The sequence below is a fragment of the Ornithorhynchus anatinus genome, chromosome 14, assembly GCF_004115215.2.
Source record: "Ornithorhynchus anatinus isolate Pmale09 chromosome 14, mOrnAna1.pri.v4, whole genome shotgun sequence".
Taxonomy (NCBI): domain Eukaryota; kingdom Metazoa; phylum Chordata; class Mammalia; order Monotremata; family Ornithorhynchidae; genus Ornithorhynchus; species Ornithorhynchus anatinus.
The window spans coordinates 15,233,811-15,256,275 of NC_041741.1; the positions used below are offsets into that span (position 1 = coordinate 15,233,811).

Genomic DNA, 22,465 nt, shown 5'->3' on the forward strand with positions numbered 1-22,465 from the left:
GAGGTTAACTGAGTCACAGAGAAGCGAAGTGACTTTCCCAGAGTCACACAGCTGATAAGTGGTGGAGCTGGGATTAGCACCCACGACCTCTGACTCCCAAGCCCGTGCTCTTTCTGCTAAACCATGCTGCTTCTCTGCCACATCTCTCCCAGTATACCCCACCTCCATCTGCAATCCTTCCGGTAGTGGATCCATAAAGTTTTCTTGGCAAAAATCTGAAAGTGGTTTCCCATTGCCTCCTTCTGCCCAGTAAACTCCAGCCTCCACCCTCATCTCTCTCCCACATGGCTGCTGACCTGCACAGGTGACTTTTGACTTGTAGTAGATGGCCTTCCACTCGCTACCCACTGCTCAGGCTAGGAATGGAATGGATAAAAAATACAATTACCACCACTACGATTATTACTTCTACTAGAACGGTACTTAGCACATAGTAAGTGCTTAAGAAATACCATCACTGTTAGCAGTGCACCTCTACTCTGACTATTTCTACTTCAGCTACTGTTGTCAGTGTTGCCCATACTACTATTACTATGACAGATATTGCTTCCGGGGAAATTTATTGTACTTTCCCAAGCCCTTGCACGGTAAGGGCTCAATAAATCCTTTGGTTTTTGTTACGGGCCAGACACTGTACTAAGCGCTGGAGTAGATACAAGTGAATTGGGTTAGTCACAATCCCTATCCCACATCGGGCCCACTGTCTTGATCCCCATTTTATAGAAGAGGTAAGGCACAGAGAAATGAAGTGACTGGCCCAAGTTCACACCGCAGACAAGTAGAGGATTAGAACCCGGGTCCTTCTGACTCCCAGGCTGCTTCTCATCACTTGAGAAAGTGCAATACAACAGAGTTGGCAGACATGTTCCCCGTCCACAACAAATAAATACCATCTATTGATTACTTCATTGATTTCCCCCCCGGCCCTCCTTCTGTATAATATCTGGAATTTCTTGCTGCTTATGGGGTAAGAGGCTTCCTCCAGAAGGGACCTCCGACCTCTTTAAGTTTTCGGTGGACTGTGAAATCCAACCGCTGAAGAGTTGCTCTAACATGGCAGGGTAGAGAGGCCATTCAGCCTGGTGGTGGTGGTGGGGAATCTGGACCCCAGCTCCAATTCCAAGTCTGTCCCTGGCCTGCTGTGTGACTTCACAAAAGTTACGGAACCTCTCTGAGGCTCTGTTTCCTCACAGAGGAAATGGGGTTGATACCGACACCCGCCTCTCCCTTCCCCGAGGGCTGCTGGGAGAAGATGAGATGAGAAGACGTTAAAGTGCGTTGGAAGATGAAACTGTACTGTGCTGAGTTCGGGGGCTATTGTTAGCCTGACGAGGAGCGAGGTAGCCACAGTTCGTTCACCGTTTGCGTCACCAGCCAACGCCAGGAAGGAGGAGATGCTGGCTGGGCAACTGTGAATCATGAAGATAAAACCTGTTTTTCACCCAACTGAAAGTAACCCAATAGTTATTCTGATAGTGTCTGTTTCCAAACCGAAACTCCACCCCAAGTCGTGTGGGATCTGGGGCCGAGCGGGTGAAGGATGGGGGTGGGCAGGTTCCAGGAGCTCGTCTCTGGGCTTCGGTTTCCCCAGGTCTCCCCAGGGATGCAGAAGAGGCAGGGCTGGGCATGAGGGGACTGGTGGTTCAGAGGCCCAAGGGGCTGCATGAGGCTGCCAGCATGGCGTTCAGCATGGTAGACTGAAGCCCAGATGGTGCCACTCCGGATAGTGTATGACGCAGGGTACCCGGTGAGACCTATCTGTTCCTGCCATTCCCTTCCTTCTTACCTCCCCTTCCTACCTCCCCTCCCCTGTCCCAGGCCATTGCCCTAAGCCTCTACCCCAGACCTCTGCCCCTGGTATCTGCCTCAAGTCTCTGCTCCAGGTCTCAGTCCCAAATCTCTGGCCCAGACCTCTGTCCCAAACCTCTACCCCAGGTCTCTTCACCAGATCTCTGCCCCAGACCTAATAATAATAATAATAATAATGGTATTTGTTAAATGCTTACTATGTGCCAAGCATTGTTCTAAGTGCTGGGGTAGATACAAGGTAATCAGGTTGCTTCACGTGAGCTCACAGTCCTAATCCCCATTTTACAGATGAGGTAACTGAGACATAGACAATTTAAGTGCTTTGTCCAAGGTCACACAGCTGACTAGTGGCGGAGCCGGGATTAGAACCCACGACCTCTGACTCCCAAGCCCGTGCTCTTTCCACTAAGCCACGCTGCTTCTCATATATCTGTCCCAGGTCTTTAGCCCAGGCTTCTACTCCAGGCCTCTGTCCAGGTTTCTGCCTCAGATCTCTGTCCCAGGTCTCTGCCCCGGGTCTCTCTCTCAGGGTTCTGGCTCAGGTCTCTGCCCCAAGTCTCTGCTCCAGACCTCTACCCCCAGCCTCTGCCCCAGCTCTCTGTCCCAGACCTCTGCTCCAGGCTTCCATCCCAGGCCTCTGCCTCAGGTCTCCAGGTCCAGGCCTCTACCCTAGCTCTGCTTCAAGCTTTGCCCCAAGCCTCTGGCCCAAGTCTCTGCTGGAGATCTCTCCCCAAATCTCTGCTCCAGGCCTCTATCCCAGGTCTCTGCCCCAAGACTCTGCTCCAGGCCTCTTCCCAAATCTCTGCTCCAGGCCTCTATGCCAGGCCTTTACCCACATCTCTGCTCCAGGCCTCTATCCCAGGTCTCTGCCCCAAGACTTTGCTCCAGACCTCTATCCCAGGGCTCTGCCCCAAGACTCTGCTTCAGGTCTCTATCCCAGGCCTCTGCTCCAAGATTCTGCTCCAGGCTTCTCCCCACATCTCTTCTCCAGGCCTCTCCCCCAGCCCTCTGCCCCAAATCTCTCTGCTCTAGGCCTCTTCCCAAGCCTTCTGCCCCAAATCTCTGCTCCAGGCCCCTCCCCAAGCCCTCTGCCCCAAATCTCTGCTCCAGGCCTCTCCCCAAACCCTCTGCTCCAAGAGGCCTCTCCCCACATCTCTGCTCCAGGCCTCTCCCCCAGCCCTCTGCCCCAAATCTCTGATCCAAGCCTCTCTCCCCAAGCCCTCTGCCCCAAGACTCTGCTTCCACACACTCAAAAAAGAGCAGAAAAGCCGATGGTCCCTGGGCTGAGGTTGCCCCCTCATGGCCATTTCCCATCAGAATCCCCGCGGGGCCACCGTCCACAAGCCTGGGCTAATAATAGTAATAATAATTATTATTACGGTATTTGTTAAAGCTCTTACTATGTGCCGAGCACTGTTCTAAGCACTGAGGTAAAAACCATGTGACGCTCACAGTCTTAACCCCATTTTACAGATGAAGTAAATGAGGCGCAGAGAATTTATTCATTCATATTTGATCATATTTATTGAATGCTTACTGTGTGCAGAGCACTGTACTAAGCGCATGGAAGGTACAGTTCAGCAACAAAGGGAGACAGTCCCTGCCCACAACGGGCTCCCAGTCTGGGTCACACAGCAGATGAGTGGCAGAGCCGAAATTAGAACCCACGTCCTCTGACTCCCAAGCCTGTGCTCTTTCCACTAAGCCATGCTGGGCTGCCTCGGGTTGGTCACCCATCGTACTAGTAATAGGAATAAGAGCATTGATTAACCACTTACTGTGTGCAGAGCACTGTTCTAAGCCCTGGGAGAGAATGCACAAGTGGGAATTAAACACGGTCCCTGTCCCTCGGGGTGCCTGGGACCCCTCTTACATTGAGGGGTGACAATATTTGAGGGCACCCCAGAGGTGGTGTGGCCTTTGGCTACTCAAGACCCGTGGGAGCTGGTGTGGAGCGGGGAGGGGAGAGAAAAATATTGCAAGCTACGATCAGAGGTCATCTAGCATGGTGTGGTGGATAGAGCATGGGCCTGGGAGTCAGAAGGCCATGGGTTCTTTCCACCATTTGTCTCCTGTGTGGCCTTGGGCAAGTCACTTCACCTCTCTGGGCCTCAGTTACCTTATCTATAAAATGGGATTGAGACTGTGAGCCCCATGTGGGACAGGGACTGGTTCCAACATGATGAAATTGTATCTACCCCAGCTCTTAGAACAACGTCTGGCACATAGTAAGCACTTAAGAAACGCCACCATTATTATTTTTACTATTGTTCAGGAGGAACAGGAGAAGCAGCATGGTCCAGTGGCTAGCGCCCGGGCCTGGGAGTCAGAGGACCTGGATTCTAATCCCGGCTCCACCACTTGCCTGCGGTGGGACCTTAGGCCAGTCATTTAACTTCTCTGTGCCTCAGTTACCTCATTAGTAAAATGGGGATTCAAGCTGTGAGTCCTCTGTGGGACAGGGACTGTGTCCAAACTGATTATCTGATATTTACTGCAGCGCTTAGTACAGTACCAGGAACACAGTAAGCGCTTAAGAAATATGATTGATTGATTGATTGATTATTGCCTCCAGGCCCTTAACTACGATCCGGTTGCCGCCTCCGGCTCCTCCCTGTGCTGCCCCCGTGTGGCCTCGTGACATAATGTCACCCTCCTCCCCCTTCCTCATCCTCCTTGTGGTTTAATAATAATAATCATGGTATTTGTTAAACGCCTACTTTCTGCCACGCAACGTACTAAGCGTTGAGGGAGATACAGGGCAGTTGGGTTGGGCACAGTCCCTAACCCCACATAGGGCTCACGGTCTTAATCCCCATTTTACAGATGAGGGAACTGAGGCCCAGAGAAGTTAAATGACTTGCTCCAGGTCACACAGCAGAGAAGTGGCAGAGCTGGGATTAGAACCCAGGTCTTTCTGACTCCCAGGACCATGCTCTATCCTCTAGGCGATGCTGGCTTCCTCCACCTGCATCCTCAAAACTCCTCCTTCTCCCGCATCCCGTGGGAAGAGGGAAGCAGCATGGCCTATTGGCCATGTCACGGGCCTGGGAATCAGAAGAACCTGGGTTCTAATCCCAGCTCCACCACCTGTCTGTTGGGGTGACTTTGGGCAAATCACTTCACTTCTCTGTGACTCAGTTACCTCACTTGTAAAGTGAGGATTAAGATTGGAACAAGGACCGTGTCTGACCTGATTAACTATTCATTCATTCATTCAATAGTATTTATTGAGCGCTTACTATGTGCAGAGCACTGTACTAAGCGCTTGGGATGAACAAGTCGGCAACAGATAGAGACAGTCCCTGCCGTTTGACGGGCTTACAGTCTAATCGGGGGAGATGGACAGACAAGAACAATGGCGATAAATAGAGTCAAGGGGAAGAACATCTCGTAAAAACAATGGCAACTAAATAGAATCAAGGCGATGTACAATTCATTAACAAAATAAATAGGGTAATGGAAATATATACAGTTGAGCGGACGAGTACAGTGCTGTGGGGATGGGAAGGGAGAGGTGGAGGAGCAGAGGGAAAAGGGGAAAAAGAGTGTTTAGCTGCGGAGAGGTAAAGGGGGGGTGGCAGAGGGAGTAGAGGGAGAAGAGGAGCTCAGTCTGGGAAGGCCTCTTGGAGGAGGTGAGTTACTATCTTCCCCAGCGCTTAGTGCTGTGTCTGGCACATAATAAGCATTTAACAAATGCCATCATCATCATCCTCCTCCACATCCCTCTGGACTCCTCCTCCCACATCCCAATGGGCTTCTCCTCCCGCATCCCCATGGCCTCCTCTTCCTGCATCCCAGTGGGTTCCCCTTCCCACATCCCAGTGACCTCTTCCTCCTCCCGTATCCCCATGGGTTCCCTCTCCCTCATCCCAGTGACCTCCTACCCCATCCCCAAGGGTCCCTCCTCCCGCATCCCAGGAGCCTCCTCCTCCCTGGTCCCCGAGGACTGCTCCTCCCGCATCCCCATGGCCTCCTCATCTTCCTGCATCCCCTTGAGCTCCTCTTCCCCCATGCCCACCCTCCCATGTGCTCTTCCGGTGTCCACGGGTGGGTCATCCTTTAGACACGGCCCTGCCCACAGTGGAGGGGCAGCAGTGTGATGCCGGCCCTTGGCTGCTGCTTCTTGGGCAGGGGAGAAATGCAGGGGGGCCGGCCGAAGGTTTCTCGAGCCCCCCAGGCTCCCTCTCCACACGCGGGTGGGCCCAGGTGGACCCGACCCTGAGAACACACTCCCGCTCCCCTCAGTGGACTCTGGGGCCCTCGTCCCCTCAATTCCTGCTGCAGCTGCTGGCCTCTGCAGACCCCCAAGTCAGTATTGTCAACCACCTGACTCTGCCTGAGCCCCCAAATCCTCCTCTCCTCCTTCCACTCCTCCCTTCCCCTAGGTGGGTAATGGGTCTTCTCTTTCTTGGCTTCACCTTGAAGGAGGATGAGGAGAGGAAGGTTGAGGGAGAGGGGAGGACACTGCAACAAATAGGCCGAGATGGTGACCCCCTCTTTCCTTTCCAAAGAGGGCTCCCCTCCCCTCCACTGCCCATGAAGGGATCCCCTCCTAATTCAGCTCAGGTCCCCGGAGGAGCTAAGGTAATAATAATTATAACTGAAGCATTTGTCCAGGGCTTATTATGTGCCAGGCTAAGTGCTGGGGTGGATACAGCGGGAGCCTGGGCTTCGGAGTCATAGGTCATGGGTTCGACTCCCGGCTCTGCCACTTGTCAGCTGTGTGACTGTGGGCAAGTCACTTAACTTCTCTGTGCCTGTTACCTCATCTGTAAAATGGGGATTAACTGTGAGCCTCACGTGGGACAACCTGTATCTACCCCAGTGCTTAGAACAGTGCCCTGCACATAGTAAGCGCTTAACAAATACCAACATTATTACAGGCAAATTGGGGTGGACTCAGTCCCTGTCTCACGGGGCTCACAGTCTCAATTCCCATTTTGCAGATGAGGTAACTGAGGCCCAGAGAAGTGAAGTGACTTGACCAAGGTCACACAGCAGATAAGTGGCAGAGCCGGGGTTAGGATCCATGTACTCTCCCAAGCGCTTAGTACACTGCTCTGCACATAGTAAACGCTCGATAAATACGATTGATTGATTGATCAATTGATTGATTGATAGATTGATTGGGCGGTCATAGCAGCGTGGAGCCGCACGGGGGCAGCACTACCCCGCGCCCCTACTGCGGCCGAGTCTCTACTGCCCTCTTGCGGCCACGGTTGAACAATTCAATCTGCACCTCCCATCCATTTTTTTAAAAAAAGTATTAATTAAGCGCTTCTGTAATAATAATGGTACGTATTAAGCGCTTACTATGTGCCAAACGCTGTTTTAATCTCTTAGCACTGTTCTAAACGCTGTGCCAGTCACTGTTTTAAGCGCTGGGATACATACAATGGGAATTAACTGTGAGCCTCACGTGGGACAACCTGATTACCCCTTATCTACCCCAGCGCTTAGAACAGTGCTCTGCACCTAGTAAGCGCTTAACAAATGCCAACATTATTATTATTATTACAAAGTAATCAGGTTGGACACAATACCCCATGGGGCTCATATTTTTAATCCCCATTTTATTCATTCCATCGTATTTATTAATAACAATAATGTTGGTATTTGTTAAGCGCTTACTATGTGCAGAGCACTGTTCTAAGCGCTGGGGTAGATAGAGGGTAATTAGGTTGTCCCACGTGAGGCTCACAATTAATCCCCGTTTTACAGATGAGGGAACTGAAGCCCAGAGAAGTGAAGTGACTTGCCCACAGTCACATAGCTGACAAGTGGCAGAGGCGGGATTCGAACTCATGACCTCTGACTCCCAAGCCCGGGTTCTTTCCACTGAGCCACGTGCTTACTGCATGCAGGGCACTGTACTAGATAATAATAATAATGTTGATATTTGTTAAGCGCTGACTATGTGCAGAGCACTGTTCTAAGCGCTGGGGGAGATACAGGGGAATCAGATTGCCCCACGTGAGGCTCACAGTCTTAATCCCCATTTTACAGATGAGGGAACTGAGGCCCAAAGAAGTTGAGTGACTTGCCCATAGTCACACAGCTGACAAGTGGCCAAGGCGGTATTCGAACTCATGACCTCTGACTCCCAAGCCCGGGCTCTTTCCACTGAGCCACAAGAGGCAACTGAGGCTCAGAGAAGTGAAATGATTGGCCCAAGGTCACATAGTTTAGGCAGTGACTCTTTTTCCACTATGTCTTGCTGCTTCCCTTATTAGAAGAAGCAGTGTGGCCTAGTGGAAAGAGCACAGGCTTGGGAGTCAGAGGACGTGGGTTCTAATCCTGGCTTTGCCCCTTGTCTGCTGTGTGACCTTGGGCAAGATGCTTCACTTCTCTGTGCCTCAGTTACCTCATCTATAAAATGGGGATTAAGACTGTGAGCCCCACGTGGGACAACCTGATTACCTTGTATCTACCCCAGCGCTTAGAACAGTGTTTGGCATATAGTAAGTGCTTAACAAATACCATCATTACTGTTGTTATTAAGAAGGTACAATAGATTCTACAATTCTAAAATAGATTCCTTATTTTGAGAATGTGCGACATTGCCTACTAAACTGAAATCTTTACAAATAGCAAAATTCCTGCAATGGGTGAAGAAAATGGATCCAAATGTCTCTGCTTCTAAGCATATTATACACAGCAATGTCCCTATGGGAAGGTGGGAAAGTGAGAAGCAGCGTGGCTTAGTGGAAAAATCACGATCCTGGGAATGAGAGGACCTGGGTTCTAATCAGCGTGGCTCAGTGGAAAGAGCATGGGCTTGGGAGTCAGAGGTCATGGGTTCGAATCCCAGCTCTGCCACTTGTCAGCTGTGACTGGGGGCAAGTCCCCTAACTTCTCTGTGACTCAGTTCCTTCATCTGTAAAATGGGGATTAAGACTGTGAGCCCCACGTGGGACAACCTGATTACCCTGTATCTACCCCAGCACTTAAAACAGTGCTCTGCACACAGTAAGCGCTTAAGATACCAACATTATTATTATTAATTACAGTTTCACCATTTAGCTGCTGTGTGATTTAAGGCAAGTCTCTTAACTTCACTGGGCCTCAGTCTCCTCAACTGCAAAATGGGGATTCAGTACCTGTTTTCCCTCCTACTTAGACTGTGAGCCCCATGAGGGACCTGACTATCTTGTTTGTATTCCACCGCTTAGTACAATGGCTCATAGTAAGCATTTTAAAAATGCCACAATTATTATTATTGCATCCCCTTGTCAGTTACTGCAACAAAACTACAGAACAACAAAATACAATCAGCTCCCTGTGATTAGGGAACGTATCTACCAATTCTTTTGCCTTGTACTCTCCCAAGTGCTTAAACAGTGCTCTGCACACAATAAGCACTCGATAATCTATTATCTATTATCGATTGATTATCCCTGCATCTCCTTCTCTAGACAAGATGAAATTCTCCAAGTCTCAGCAATTCTGCAGTAAATAGAAAAAGATAATTTTCACTGTGGTTCACTGTTTAGGGCATTCGCAATATTACCTATGAAACTGAAATCTGTACAGTTAGCCAAATGTGTTCCTCTCTTTGGGTGAAGAAAGTGTACTGTGAGGATGAAACTGAAAGTTTTCGATTACAGGAGAAATGGTACAAAAATGTCTCACATGAATGCACCAGCAAAACCACAATATAACATGCTTTCTAAGATACGATTCTAGACGACATGGAATGCTCAGAGTAGCAATAGTATTTACTTTTTTTTATGGTATTTGTTAAACGCTATGTGTCAGGCCCTGTATTAAGTGCTGGGATAGATACAAGCTAACCAGGTTGGACGCTGTCCTTGTCTCATCCATGTCTGATATGGGGCTCACAGTCTTAATCCCCATTTTACAGATGAGGTCACTGAGGCACAGTGACCAAGGTCAAACAGCAGATAAGCAGCAGAGCTCAGATTAGAACCCAGGTCCTTCTGAGTCCCTGGCCCGTGCTTTATCCACTAGACTATGCTGCTTGCCCAACTGTTGAGCACTTATTGTGTGCAGAGCATTGGACTAAATACTAAGAAAGAATACACACTTGGGAATTAGACAATTAGCCCCTTGCAGGACTCACTATGTGCACTGAAAATCTAAGATAGACAAAGGTTTTGTAGGTGAAATACTGAGTCAAGATTTAGAGTATTCACAGTATTGCATACAAAATGGGAATCTTTCCAAATTTAGAGTATTCATGGTATCGCATACAAAATGGAAATCTTTCCAAAGGATAAGATGTGTTCCTGGTTTTTTATGGTATTTGGTAAGTGCTTACTATGGGCCAGCCACCACACTAAACTCGTGGGTAGATACAAGATCATCAGTTATTGCCCCATCTCCCTCCTACCATTCCTCTCCAAACTCCCTAAGCGCGCTGTCTTTACCTACTGTCTCAAATTCCTCTCTTCCAATTCTCTCGGTGACCCCCTCCAATCTGGCTTCTGTCCCCTTCACTCCACAAAAACTGCCCTCTCAACGGTCCCCAATGATCTTCTTCTTGCTAAATCCAAGGGCCTCTACTCCATCCTGATCCTCCTCGACCGCTCAGCTGCCTTCGACACTGTCAACTACCCCCTTCTTCTTGAAGCATTATGCAACCTCGGCTTCACTTTTCCTCTTATCTCTCCGGCCGTTCATTCTCAATCTCCTTCGTGGGCTCCCCCTCTGCCTCCCACCCCCTTTCTGTGGGGGTCCTCAAGGCTCAGTTCTGGGTCCCCTTCTATTCTCCATCTACGCCCAGTCCCTTGAGAACTCATTCGTTCCCACGGCTTTACCTACCACCTCTATGTGGATGATACCCAAATCTCCATCTCCTGCCCTGATCTCTCTCCCTCTCTGCAGTCTCGCATCTCTTCCTGCCTTCAAGACATCTCCACTTGAATGTCCTCCCGTCACCTCAAGCTTAACGTGTCCAAAACAGAATTCGTCTTCCCACCCAAACCCTGTCCTCCCCCTGACTTTCCCATCTCTGTAGACGGCACGACCATCCTTCCTGTCTCACAAGCCCGTCACTTTGGCATCATCCTGGACTCCTCTCTCTCATTCAACCTACATATTCAATCCATCACTAAATCCTGTTGGTCCCACCTTCACAACATCGCTAAAATCTGCCCTTTCCTCTCCTTCCAAACTGCTACCACATTAATTCACTTATTCATCTTCTCCGCCTGGATTACCGCATCAGCCTCCTTGCTGACCTCCCAGTCTCCTGTCTCTCCCCACTCCAATCCATACTTCATTCTGCTGCCCAGATCATTTTTCTACAAAAACATTCAGGACTTGTTACCCCACTCCTAAAGGACCTCCAGTGACTGTCCAACCACCTCCACATCAAATGAAAACTCCTCAACATTGACTTTAAAGTAGTCCATCACCTTGCCCCCTCCTACCTCACCTCGCTATTCTCCTTCTACAACTCAGCCCGCACACTTCGCTCCTCTGATGCCGCTAACCTTCTCGCTGTGCCTCGATCTTGACTATCTTTTGGCCGATCCCTGGCCCACATTCTGCCTCTGGCCTGGAATACCCTCCCTCCTCAAATCTGGTAGACAATTACTCGCCCCTCCTTCAAAGCCTTCTTGAAGGACCATCTCTTCCAAGAGGCCTTCCCTGACTAAGCCTCCCTTTCCTCTTCTCCTACTCCCTTCTGCGTCACCCTGACTTGCTCCCTTTGTTCTTCCCCCCCTCCCAGCCCCACAGCACTTAGGTACATGTCTGTCATTTATTTATTTCTATTTACGTCCATCTCCCCCTCTTTAGACTATAAATTTGTTGTGGGCAGGGAATGTGTCTGCTTATTGTTGAAACTGTCCTCTCCCAAGCGCTACTACTGTGCTCTGCACACAGTCAGCGCTCAATAAATAGGATTGAATGAATGACTGAATGAATACAGGTCTGCGATGTGCTTTTCTGGACAAGCTGGGTGTTCGGAGAAGTAGTAATAGCGTTGATTGAGCGTCCTCTAGGGTCCTGCGGTAGGGAGGTGAACTTGGTCAAAGCCCTACTGAAAGCTCACCTCCTCCAAGAGGCCTTCCCAGACTGAACTTCCCCTTTTCCCTCTGCTCCCCCTCTGGCCTCTGCTCCCTCTGCTTTCCCCCCTTCACCTCCCCTCAGCTAAGACCCCTTTCCCTCTGCTCCTCCCCCTCTCCTTTCCCCTCCCCTAAGAACTGTCCTCATTTGTATATATTTTTATTACCATATTTACTTTGTTAATGAGGTGACATCCCTTGGTTCTATTTATCGTGATTATCTTGTCTTGTTTTTGTCTGTCTCCCCCGATTAGACTGTAAGGCCGTCATTGGGCAGGGATTGTCTCTGTTGCCGAATTGTCCATTCCAAGCGCTTAGTCCAGTGCTCTGCACATAGTAAACGCTCAATAAATACTATTGAATGAATATCTGCGTGGCTCAGTGGAAAGAGCCCGGGCTGGGGAGTCAGAGGTCATGGGTTCGAATCCCGGCCCTGCCACTTGTCAACTGTGTGACTGCGGGCAAGTCACTTAACCTCTCTGTGCCTCAGTTACCTCATCTGCAAAATGGGGATTAACTGTGAACCTCACATGGGACAACCTGATGACCCTGTATCTCCCCCAGCGCTTAGAACAGTGCTCTGCACATAGTAAGCGCTTAACAAATACCAACATTATTAGTACCCCAGGGTTTAGTACAGTGCCTCGCACAAAGTAAGCGCTTAATACAGTGTTCACAGTACTGAGTGCACGGGGTTCAACCACTAGAGCTCTGCTGCCACCTCCTGGCTGTTGTGATGGACTCAAAGAAAATAAATCAGTCACATGGTTTTTGCTCTCAATCAATCAATAAATAGTATTTATTGAGCGCTTACTTTGTGCGGAGCACTGTACTAAACGCTTGGGAGAGCACCATACCAGGGAGTAGGTAGGCACATTCCCTGACCACAACGAGGGGGAGACAGAAACCTCCCAGCTATTATCCTATCTCCTGGCTCTCAATCATTTCATCCTGGCTCAATCATAACAATAATGTTGGTATTTGTTAAGCGCTTACTATGTGCAGAGCACTGTTCTAAGCGCTGGGGTAGACACAGGGGAATCAGGTTGTCCCCCGTGGGGCTCACGGTCTTAATCCCCATTTTACAGATGAGGTAACTGAGGCACAGAGAAGTTAAGTGACTTGCCCACAGTCACACAGCTGACAAGCGGCGGAGCAGGGATTCGAACCCATGACCTCTGACGCACCATCCTAAGCCCTGAGGAGATACAATTTGACCAGGTCAGACTCAACCCCTGTCCCACGTGGGGTTCACAGTCTAAGTGAGAGCGTGAACAGGTATGGAATCCCCATTTTGCAGTTGAGGAAACTGAGGCACAGAGCAGTGAAGTCACTTGCCCACTTGCCCAGACAAGTGGTGGTGTAGGGATTAAAACCCAGATCCTCTGGCTCCCAGTCACATTCTTTACCCACTAGGTCACACTGCTTCCCTTTCATCATATTCTGACTGGAAAACTATATTAGCCGCCTCACTGATCTCCTTGCCTTCAACCTCTTCCCAGTCTATACTTCACTCTGCTTCTGGATCACCTTGCTAAAATGCCCTTCTGCACACATCAATTAATTCCTTTAAAATCTCCAATTCTCCCCACATCAAGTAAGAAACTCAAAGGTCATAATAATCGTGCTACTTGTTAAATGCTTTACCATGTGCCAAGCACTGTACTAAGTGTTAGGAGAGAGAAAAGATGGGGCTCAGTCTAAGGTGGATGAGAGGAATCAAATTGTCATTTCTCAGATGAGGACACTGAGGCACAGAGAAGTTCAGTGACTTGGCCAAGATCACACAATGAGCATGGGGCAGAGCCAGGAGTCTTCTGACTCCCAGGCCTGTACTCTTTGCACTAGGCCACGTGAGAAGCACCTTTGACTAGTGGAACACCTCCAGTGGTTGCCTGTCAACCTCCGCTCCAAACAAAAACTCCTCACTCTAGGCTTCAAGGCTCTCCATCACCTTGCCCCTTCCTACCTCTCCTCCCTTCTCTCTTTCTACCGCCCACCCCGCACGCTCCGCTTCTCTGCCGCCCACCTCCTCACCGTCCCTCGGTCTCGCCCATCCCGCCGTCGACCCCCGGGCCACGTCCTCCCGCGGTCCTGGAATGCCCTCCCTCCTCTCCTCCGACATTCTAATTCTCTTCCCCTCTTCAAATCCCTACTTAAAGCTCACCTCCTCCAAGAGGTCTTCCCAGACTGAGCTCCCCCTTTTTCCCTCTGCTCCCTCTACCCCCCCTTCACCTCTCCGCAGCTAAACCCTCTTCTCCCCCCTTTCCCTTTCCTTCTCCCCCCTCCCATCCCACTCCCTCAGCACTGTACTCGTCCGCTCGACTGTATATATCTTTATCACCCTATTTATTTTGTTTAATGAGATGTGCATCACCCTGATTCTATTTATTTGCCATTGTTTTTATGAGATGTTCTTCCCCTTGACTCTATTTATTGCCATTGTTCTTGTCTGCCTGTCTCCCCCGATTAGACTGTAAGCCCGTCAAACGGCAGGGACCGTCTCTATCTGTTGCCGACTTGTCCATTCCAAGCGCTTAGTACAGTGCTCTGCACATAGTAAGTGCTCAAAAAATACTATTGAATTAATGAATGAACGATCCTAGGAGTCAGAAGGACCTGGGTTCTAATCCCAGTTTTGCCACTTGTGTGCTATGTGACCTTGGGAAAGTCACTTTTCTTCCCAGTGCTTAGAATAGTGTTTGGCACATAATAAACGCTTAACAAATACCATAATCATTATTATTATTATTATTCTCTGTGACTCAGTTATTTTATCTTGAGAAGCAGCTTGGCTCAGTGGAAAGAGCACAGGCTTGGGAGTCAGAGGTCATGGGTTCAAATCCCGGCTCCACCGCTTGTCAGCTGTGTGACTTTGGGCAAGTCACTTCAACTTCTCTGGGCCTCAGTTCCCTCATCTGTAAAATGGGGATGAAGACTGTGAGCCCCACGTGGGGACAATCCGATTACCTTGTAACTACCCCAGCGCTTAGAACAGTGCTTGGCTCATAGTAAGTGCTTAACAAATACCATCATTATTATTATTATTCTCTGCGCTTTGGTCCCCTCATTTGTAAAATGGGGATGAAGACTGTGAGTCCCACGTGGAACAACCTGATTATCTTGTATCTATCTCAGCGCTTAGAATAGTGCTTGGCACATAGTGAGCACCACAAATTATTCTTCTTCTTCTTCTCTGGGCTTCAATTCCCTCCTCTGTAAAATGGGGACGCAGACTGTGAGCCCCACGTGGGACAACCTGATTACCTTGTATCTAAATCAGTGTTTAGAATAGTGCTTGGCACAGAGTAAGCAGTTAAATATTATTATTATTATTATTCTCTGGGCTTCAATTCCCTCCTCTAAAATGGGGATGAAGACTGTGAGCCCCACGTGGGACAACCTGATTACCTTGTATCTAAATCAGTGTTTAGAATAGTGCTTGGCACAGAGTAAGCAGTTAAATATTATTATTATAATATTATCATTATTATTATTGTTATTCTCTGGGCTTCAATTCCTTTCTCTAAAATGATTACCTTCTATCTACCTCAGTGTTTAGAATAGTGCTTGGCACATAGTAAGCAGTTAACAAATATTATTATTGTTATTATTATTTTCTGGGCTTCAATTCCCTCCTCTAAAATGGGGATGAAGACTGTGAGCCCCAGGTGGGACAACCTGATTACCCTGTATCTATCTCAGCGCTTAGAATAGTCCTTGGCACAAAGTAAGCAGTTAACAAATATTATTATTATTATTACTATTATTAATCTCTGGGCCTCAATGTCCTCATCTGTAAAATGGGAATGAAGACTGTGAGCCCCACGTGGGACAATCTGATCACCTTGTACCCCCCCCAGCGTTTAGAACAGTGCTTGGCACATAGCAGGCGCTTAAGAAATACCATAATCGCATTATTATCATTACTGTTATTCTTTATTTCTAAATACCATAAAAAAAGGCGGCCTGGGACTACAAATCCCAGAAGGCCAGGCGGCGCGGACGGGACTACAAATCCCAGAAGGCCAGGCGGCGCCCATGCGGCCGGACGTCCCGTCGTGCACCTCGCCCCCCCCACCACCACCACCACCACGCGGAGGGAGGAGGCGCGTGCGCCCTGAGGTCCGAAGCGATGCCTGCCGGGAATTGTAGGCGCCGGCGGTCGGCCGGGGCGGCCCATGAGGCGGCGGCGGCGGCGGCGGCGGTGGGCCCAGGCCGGCTGGGGACCAGAGGAGCCCGCTGAGGCGGCGGCCGCAGGTTTGGGAGGGAGAGAAGGAAGGAGAGAGAGAGGGAGGGAGGGAGGGTCTCCCCCGCGCGCGCTTCCTCTTCCTGGGGCGGTCACCCGGCGGACACGCAGGACCCGCCGCGCGGCCTCCCCCCCCCACCCACGCGCACCGGCGCGCGCATGCGCCCCCACCGCTCGGCGTCCCCGCGCGCCCCCGCCCCCCGCGCGCCCCCGCCCCGCGCGCCCCCGCCGCCGCCGCCGCCGCCGCCCCCGCCTGCGGATGGACTGACCGGGAAGGTAACGGGGGGAGGCCCGGATTCACCCTCAGGCCCCCGACCCGCTTCGCGAGCATTCGTGGGGACTTGGGGAGCGCTCACTACGGGCACGGCGCTGTACTGAGCGCCTGCGACACCCCCAACTGCCCCCCAACCCCCACCCCGCTTAGCAATCACTCATTGGACGTGCACGGCACTGTACTGAGCGCCTGCGACACCCCAGCTGCCCCCCCAACCCCCACCCCGCTTAGCAATCACTGATTGGACGTGCACGGCACTGTACTGAGCGCCTGCGACACCCCCACTGCCCCCCCATTCATTCATTCATTCAATAGTATTTATTGAGCGCTTACTATGCGCAGAGCACTGTACTAAGCGCTTGGGATGAACAAGTCGGCAACAGAGACAGTCCCTGCCGTTTGACGGGCTTACAGTCTAATCGGGGGACCCCGCGTAGCAATCACTGATTGGGAGTTAGGGAGCGCTAACTACGTGCACAGCACTGTACTGAGCGCCTGCGACACCCCCACTGCCCACCCCGCTTAGCAATCGCTGATTGGACGTGCACAGCACTGTACTGAGTGCCTGCAGCACCCCACCTGCCCCCCCCAACCCCCACCCCGCTTAGCAATCACTGATTGGGAGTTAGGGAGCGCTGTCTACGTGCACAGCACTATACTGAGCGCCTGGGAGACCCCAACTGCCCCCCAACCCCGCTTAGCAATCACTGATTGAATGTGCACAGCACTGTACTGAGCGCCTGCGAGACCCCAACTGCCACCCCCCTCCGACCCCGCTTAGCAATCACTGATTGGGACTTAGGGAGCACTGACTACGTGCACAGCACTGTACTGAAAGCCTGGGAGACCCCAGCTGCCCCCCCACACACCCGACCCCAGTTAGCAATCACTAATTGGGAGTTGGGGAGCGCTGACTCTGTGCATAGCACTGTACTGAGCACCTGGGAGACCCCAACTGGCCCCCCCAACCAATCCTCCGTCCCCCGACCCCACTTAGCAATCATAGAGTGGTATTTATGGAGCGCTGACTCTGTGCATAGCACTGTACTGAGTGCCTGGGAGACCCCAACTGCCCCCCCGACCCCGCTTAGCAATCACTGATTGGGAGTTAGGGAGCACTGACTAGGTGCAGAGCACTGTACTGAGTGCCTGGGAGACCCCAAGGCCAACTACCCCCTCCCCCCGCCCCCCCCCCCCAGTTCTCCATTCCCCAGCCCTCCGACCCCGCTTAGCAATCATTGATTGGTATTTAGGGAGCACTGACTATGTGCACAGCACTGTACTGAGCACCTGGGAGACCCCAGCTGGCCCCTTGGCTCCCCCCGCCCCCCCAGTTCTCCATCCCCAGCCCTCCGACCCCGCTTAGCAATCATTGATTGGGAGTTAGGGAGCGCTGACTAGGTGCACAGCACTGTACTGAGTGCCTGGGAGACCCCAACTGGCCCCCTCCCCCCAATTCTACATCCCCAACCCTCTGACCCCACTCAGCAATCATTGATTGGTATTTATGGAGCACTGACTATGTGCACAGCACTGAGCACCTGGAAGAGTCCAGCATTCCCCATCCGTGCCCCTTTCCCCCCAGACACACTCCTCCATCCCCACTCCTCCACCCCTGGTTAGCAATTATTGATTGGTAATTAGGGAGTGCTGACTATGTGCAGAGCACTGTAATAAGCGCTTGGGAGAATCCAACTATCCCCATCAACATCCTCACACACCTTCGCTTCTCCATCCCATCCATCCCCAGCCCTCTGACCCCAGCTAGCAATTATTGGTATTTATTGAGCACTTACCATGTGCAGAGCACTGTACTAAGCACCTGGGAGAACCCAACAGACCATCCAGCACCAGGCCGTGACCCGGGGGCCTTGGGCAATCACCACCGCGTGGCGGGGAGGGTGATGGCGTGGGTGGCCCACATCCTTTTTTTTTGAAAATATATAGTATTAAGCGCCTACCATGTAGAAGGCACTGTCCTAAGCTCCGGGGTTGATACAAGCCAGTCAGGTCGGACGCAGGAGCTGTGCCACCTAGGGCTCAGTCTTAAATCCCCATTTTGCAGAGGAGGAAACTGAGGTCCAGTGAAATGACTTGCCCAGGGTCCCACAGTCGACAAATGGAGGAGCCAGGATTAGAACCCAGGTGCTTCTGACTCCCAGGCCAGGGCTCTTTCACGTGTAATGCTAGGAAATTTCGCTCACTCAGTTGCTATAGTCACAGGCAATCCAGTATAGCTTATACTCGATATTAATCATTGTGGTATTTGTTAAACGCTTATATGTGCCAGGAGCTGGGGTAGATGGGAGATAAATCAGATGATAGTGATGATGGTATTTAAGCACTTACTATATGCCAAGCACTGTTCTAAGCTCTAGGGTAGATACAAGGAATCAAGTAGTCCCACTTGGGGCTCACAGTCTTAATCTCCATTTTACAGATGAGATAACTGAGGCACAGAGAAGTGAAACGACTTGCCCAAAGTCACACCGCTGACAAGTGGCGGAGCCGGAATTAGAACCCACAACCGCGGCCTCCCAAGCCTGGGCTCCTTCCACTGAGCCACGCCGCTTCTCAGAGCGGACACGCAGTCGAAGCAGGAGGGAGAACAGGTATTGAATCCCCATTTTACAGAGGAGAAAACTGAGGCCCAGAGAAATGATGTACCCTCGGTCATAAAAGCAGGCAAGTGGCAGAGCTGGGAATAGAACCCAGGTCCTCTGATCCCCCAACCCCGTGCTTTTTCCATTAGGCCTTGCTGCTTTTCGTCCCAGGATAGTTCACACACTCTTCCAGCATAATCTGCTTGCTCATTCACCCTCCATTCCAGGCTCGTTGATCCTTGGCAAACGCAGATGACCCAGCAGCAGTCAAATTCATTTCTTCCCCAAGAATTGGAGAACTACAAATCGGGGTATTTGGTATCACCTTCTCCGCTTCTGCCTTTCTGGAGTAGTCGGCACCCCTGAGACATAGACCTATAACCAGAAAAACAAGAACCGTTCTTGGGAAACCAGTAATTAGTTCTTAGGGAGAAATGTGCATTTAATAGACTGGCACCCAGAAACGAACTTAGTTGAAGTGTCGAGAGCAAAAAAACTAGCTACAGAGTAACCACAGAGAGATCAAAAATATTTTAAATCCTCTTACAGATATGACGAGTTGGATCTTCCTCTTTTTATTTTATTTTTTCTTTGGTAATTGGGACACAGAAGGGTCCCCAAACCACAGAATTACCTTGTTCTCAGTTGACTGACAAGAGTTGCCCTGAAATGAGCTTTTTCTTGTGCGATTATGTCACACAATTGAAAATCATTTTAATCCTTTGACTTTGGTAATCGTACATTGATATCTTTATATGCTGGTGTTTTCAGTCTTTACCGGGTTGAGAACCTATTTGGGTCATTTGTCCCCAGTGGTTTTATTCAAGCTCAAATAGGCAGAACAAAAATGCAGGCATACCGTAGTCTATTCAGAAATGACAGAAACAAAAGAAAATTAACTAAAAATAGGCCGTAGTAGTAAGAAAAGCAGCACGACCTTAAAGAAAGAGTACGGGCCTGGGACTCAGAGGACCTGAGTTCTAATCCTGGCTCCCGCTGATTGCTTGCTGTGTGACCCATGGCAAGTGACTTCACTTCTCTATGCCTCAGTTTCCTCAACTGTAAAATGGGGGTTCAGTACCTGTTCTCCCTCCTACTTAAGACTGTGAGCCCCCATGTGGGATGAGGAACTGTCTGACTGAATTAACCTCTACCTACCCCAGCACTTAGAACAGTGTTTGACACATAGTAAGTGCTTAATAGGTACCATCAAACAAACATGGGTGGGCAAATCAGGAGACCTGGGTTCTCATATCAGCTGTATCACTCACCTTGGGCAAGTGCTCCGGGCCTCAGTTTCCTCCTCTGAAAACTGGGGATTAAATACCTGGGTGGAACAGGGACTGTGTCCAACCTGATTTTCTCATAGCTAGTAAAGTGCCTGGCACGTAGGAAGCACTTAAATAATAGGAGTAGCGTTTATTAGGCCCTTGCCCAGTGTATTGTCCTTAGTGCTGGGAAAGAATATACCGCTGAGAGTTAGGGACCTTGGCCATCGAGAGGCCCACAGTCTCAAGCGATTAGTATATGCAGAAGTGCTGGAATGGCTGACTGGTTTGAGCTGGAGGTGTTGGAGAATTAGGAGAGGTTTCCTGAAGGAAGTGGCTTTATATAGGAAAGAGACAGCTGGAAGGGAGCTTTACACCAGTGGTTTGAGGTTTTGGAGGCGGGGAGTAGCGAAGCCCAGCCTGTGTTTTAGGAAGATGATCCAGGTACTGGTGAGTGGTGATTCCAGCAGCCTGACCTAGCAGAGAGAAAGCATGGGCTTGGGAGTCAGATGACGTGGATTCTAATTAAATGAGGGCAGAATTTTGCATGTCAAATAAAATCTCAGTGCCTTCCCACCCTCTGGAAAAAAAATGGGGCAATGTTTAGAAGACAGTTTCTTGTCTTGTCACTTGCTAAGACCTTCTTTTTTAAGACCGATTGGGTAAAAATCATTAACTCTGGCAATAAAGGAAACTCAACCCATTTTTGTATTTTTGAAGATATTTTATTCAGTTGCAATTAATATTGTTTAGCAAATACCTTTTCATTCTGACTTTTTCTGTGTGCAGATGTTGGTGGCTTCTATTGGAGGAGTAGGGGGCAAGTTTATTAAAATTAAGAACCTCGGACTATAGCAGCAGGCATGGATGAACAGGCCCTTTTAGGGTTAAATCCAAATGCCGATGCTGACTTCAGACAAAGGGTAAGTGAAATTTGCTTAACTACTTTGAACGACTATTTTCCAGGCTTCCGCATCATTTCAGCTTGCGGAGCCTCGTTTCACTTAATTTAATCTTCAGGTTAAGTGAAGAACAAATCTCACATCCAGTTAAACATCTAACGTGTGAGTGGAAAATTACCCATTTCTGTTTTCAGGATCCTGACAGGCGTTGTCTGACTTATTTTAACTTAACTGAGTAACTGTCACGAACCGGTATGCACAGTTCTTCCATAACGAGCGTCTTCACTATGCATTTGGGGCAGAAGGTCATGGTTCGAGGCTGCCGTTCTGTAGCATGAGCTTCTCTTTGTGGGGCCCAACCAGAAAGGAACTGTTATGTGTGTCAATGAGAGAGAGATTTTTCCTATCAATCACTAGGCTTCTCGTTTCTGTAAAATGAAATGGATTGAGGTTCTCTGGCTTCTCGATTAATTTAAGGTCACTGGTAAACCCGATAGGCTTTTTATAATGAAGTTGCTTTCAAATTAAATCAAAATTAGTCAGCACCGTAGGCTGATGGAAGAGAGACAGTTACAAGAAGTAAGTGCAGGCTTCAATTAATCAGTGGTACTTATCGAGTACTTACTGTGTGCAGAGCACTACTAAGCTCTTGGGAGGAGACAATATAACAGTCAGTAGACAGATTCTTTGCCTACAATGGTAATTAGAAGGCTTTCAAGAACTATGAACTTTCTGAAGTGTGGGGTAAGAAGGGGGTACAGTGCTGCGCACACAGTAAGCACAACTGACTGACCGATTGAGATACGCTCAGTATGCCATAGCACACTCTTCCACTTCTCATTTTGGAGGGAATATGACAGAATTGGGGAACAGTCTTCTGACAGCGCCTCTCTGTCTGGACACAGCCCAGCCTCTCTAGCCTGCAAGATGGTTGTTAGCAGGGAATGTATTGTTCATTCAGTAGTATTTGTTGAGCTCTTACTATGTGCAGAGCACTGGACTAAGCGCTTGGAAGGTACAGTTCGGCAACAGAGACAATCCCTGTCCAATGACGGGCTCACAGTCTAATCAGGAGAGAGATTGTTCTATTGTACTCTCCCAAGAGCTTAGTACAGTGTTCTGCACATAGCGCTCAATAAATATGATTGAAGGAATAAATGCTGCCAAAGGTAGCGGCAGCTTGCCCCACTGTGAACTCTGAGCACTACAATGGGAGTTTTTTTGAAAAGCAAGAGTCCAGCTCCCACTTTATAGAAGAACGGAGGGGTGTCTTTCTTGCTTCCTTCTCTAGTTCCAGACCTCCCTCTCCCAGTTCTCACTAGG

The 22,465-nt window shown here is 49.7% G+C and overlaps 1 protein-coding gene across 5 annotated transcripts in view; it reads left to right on the forward strand.

Annotated features, from left to right (window-relative positions):
• Nucleotides 1-1,207: 1,207 nt before the first annotated feature.
• The window catches only part of XPOT (exportin for tRNA), a 50,341-nt gene continuing 29,083 nt past the window's right edge, over nucleotides 1,208-22,465 (forward strand). The window contains exons 1-2 of one of the 5 annotated variants that reach the window (XM_029079079.2): nucleotides 1,208-1,452; nucleotides 21,030-21,163. In XM_029079079.2, coding sequence (XP_028934912.1) covers nucleotides 21,104-21,163 — 60 coding nt within the window. In that variant the 5' untranslated portion in view covers nucleotides 1,208-1,452; nucleotides 21,030-21,103. Of the gene's footprint in view, nucleotides 1,453-16,012; nucleotides 16,107-16,310; nucleotides 16,372-18,938; nucleotides 18,982-21,029; nucleotides 21,164-22,465 lie in introns of those variants that run through there. The other 4 variants (XM_039914071.1, XM_029079080.2, XM_029079081.1 and 1 more) reach the window with 4 other exon arrangements.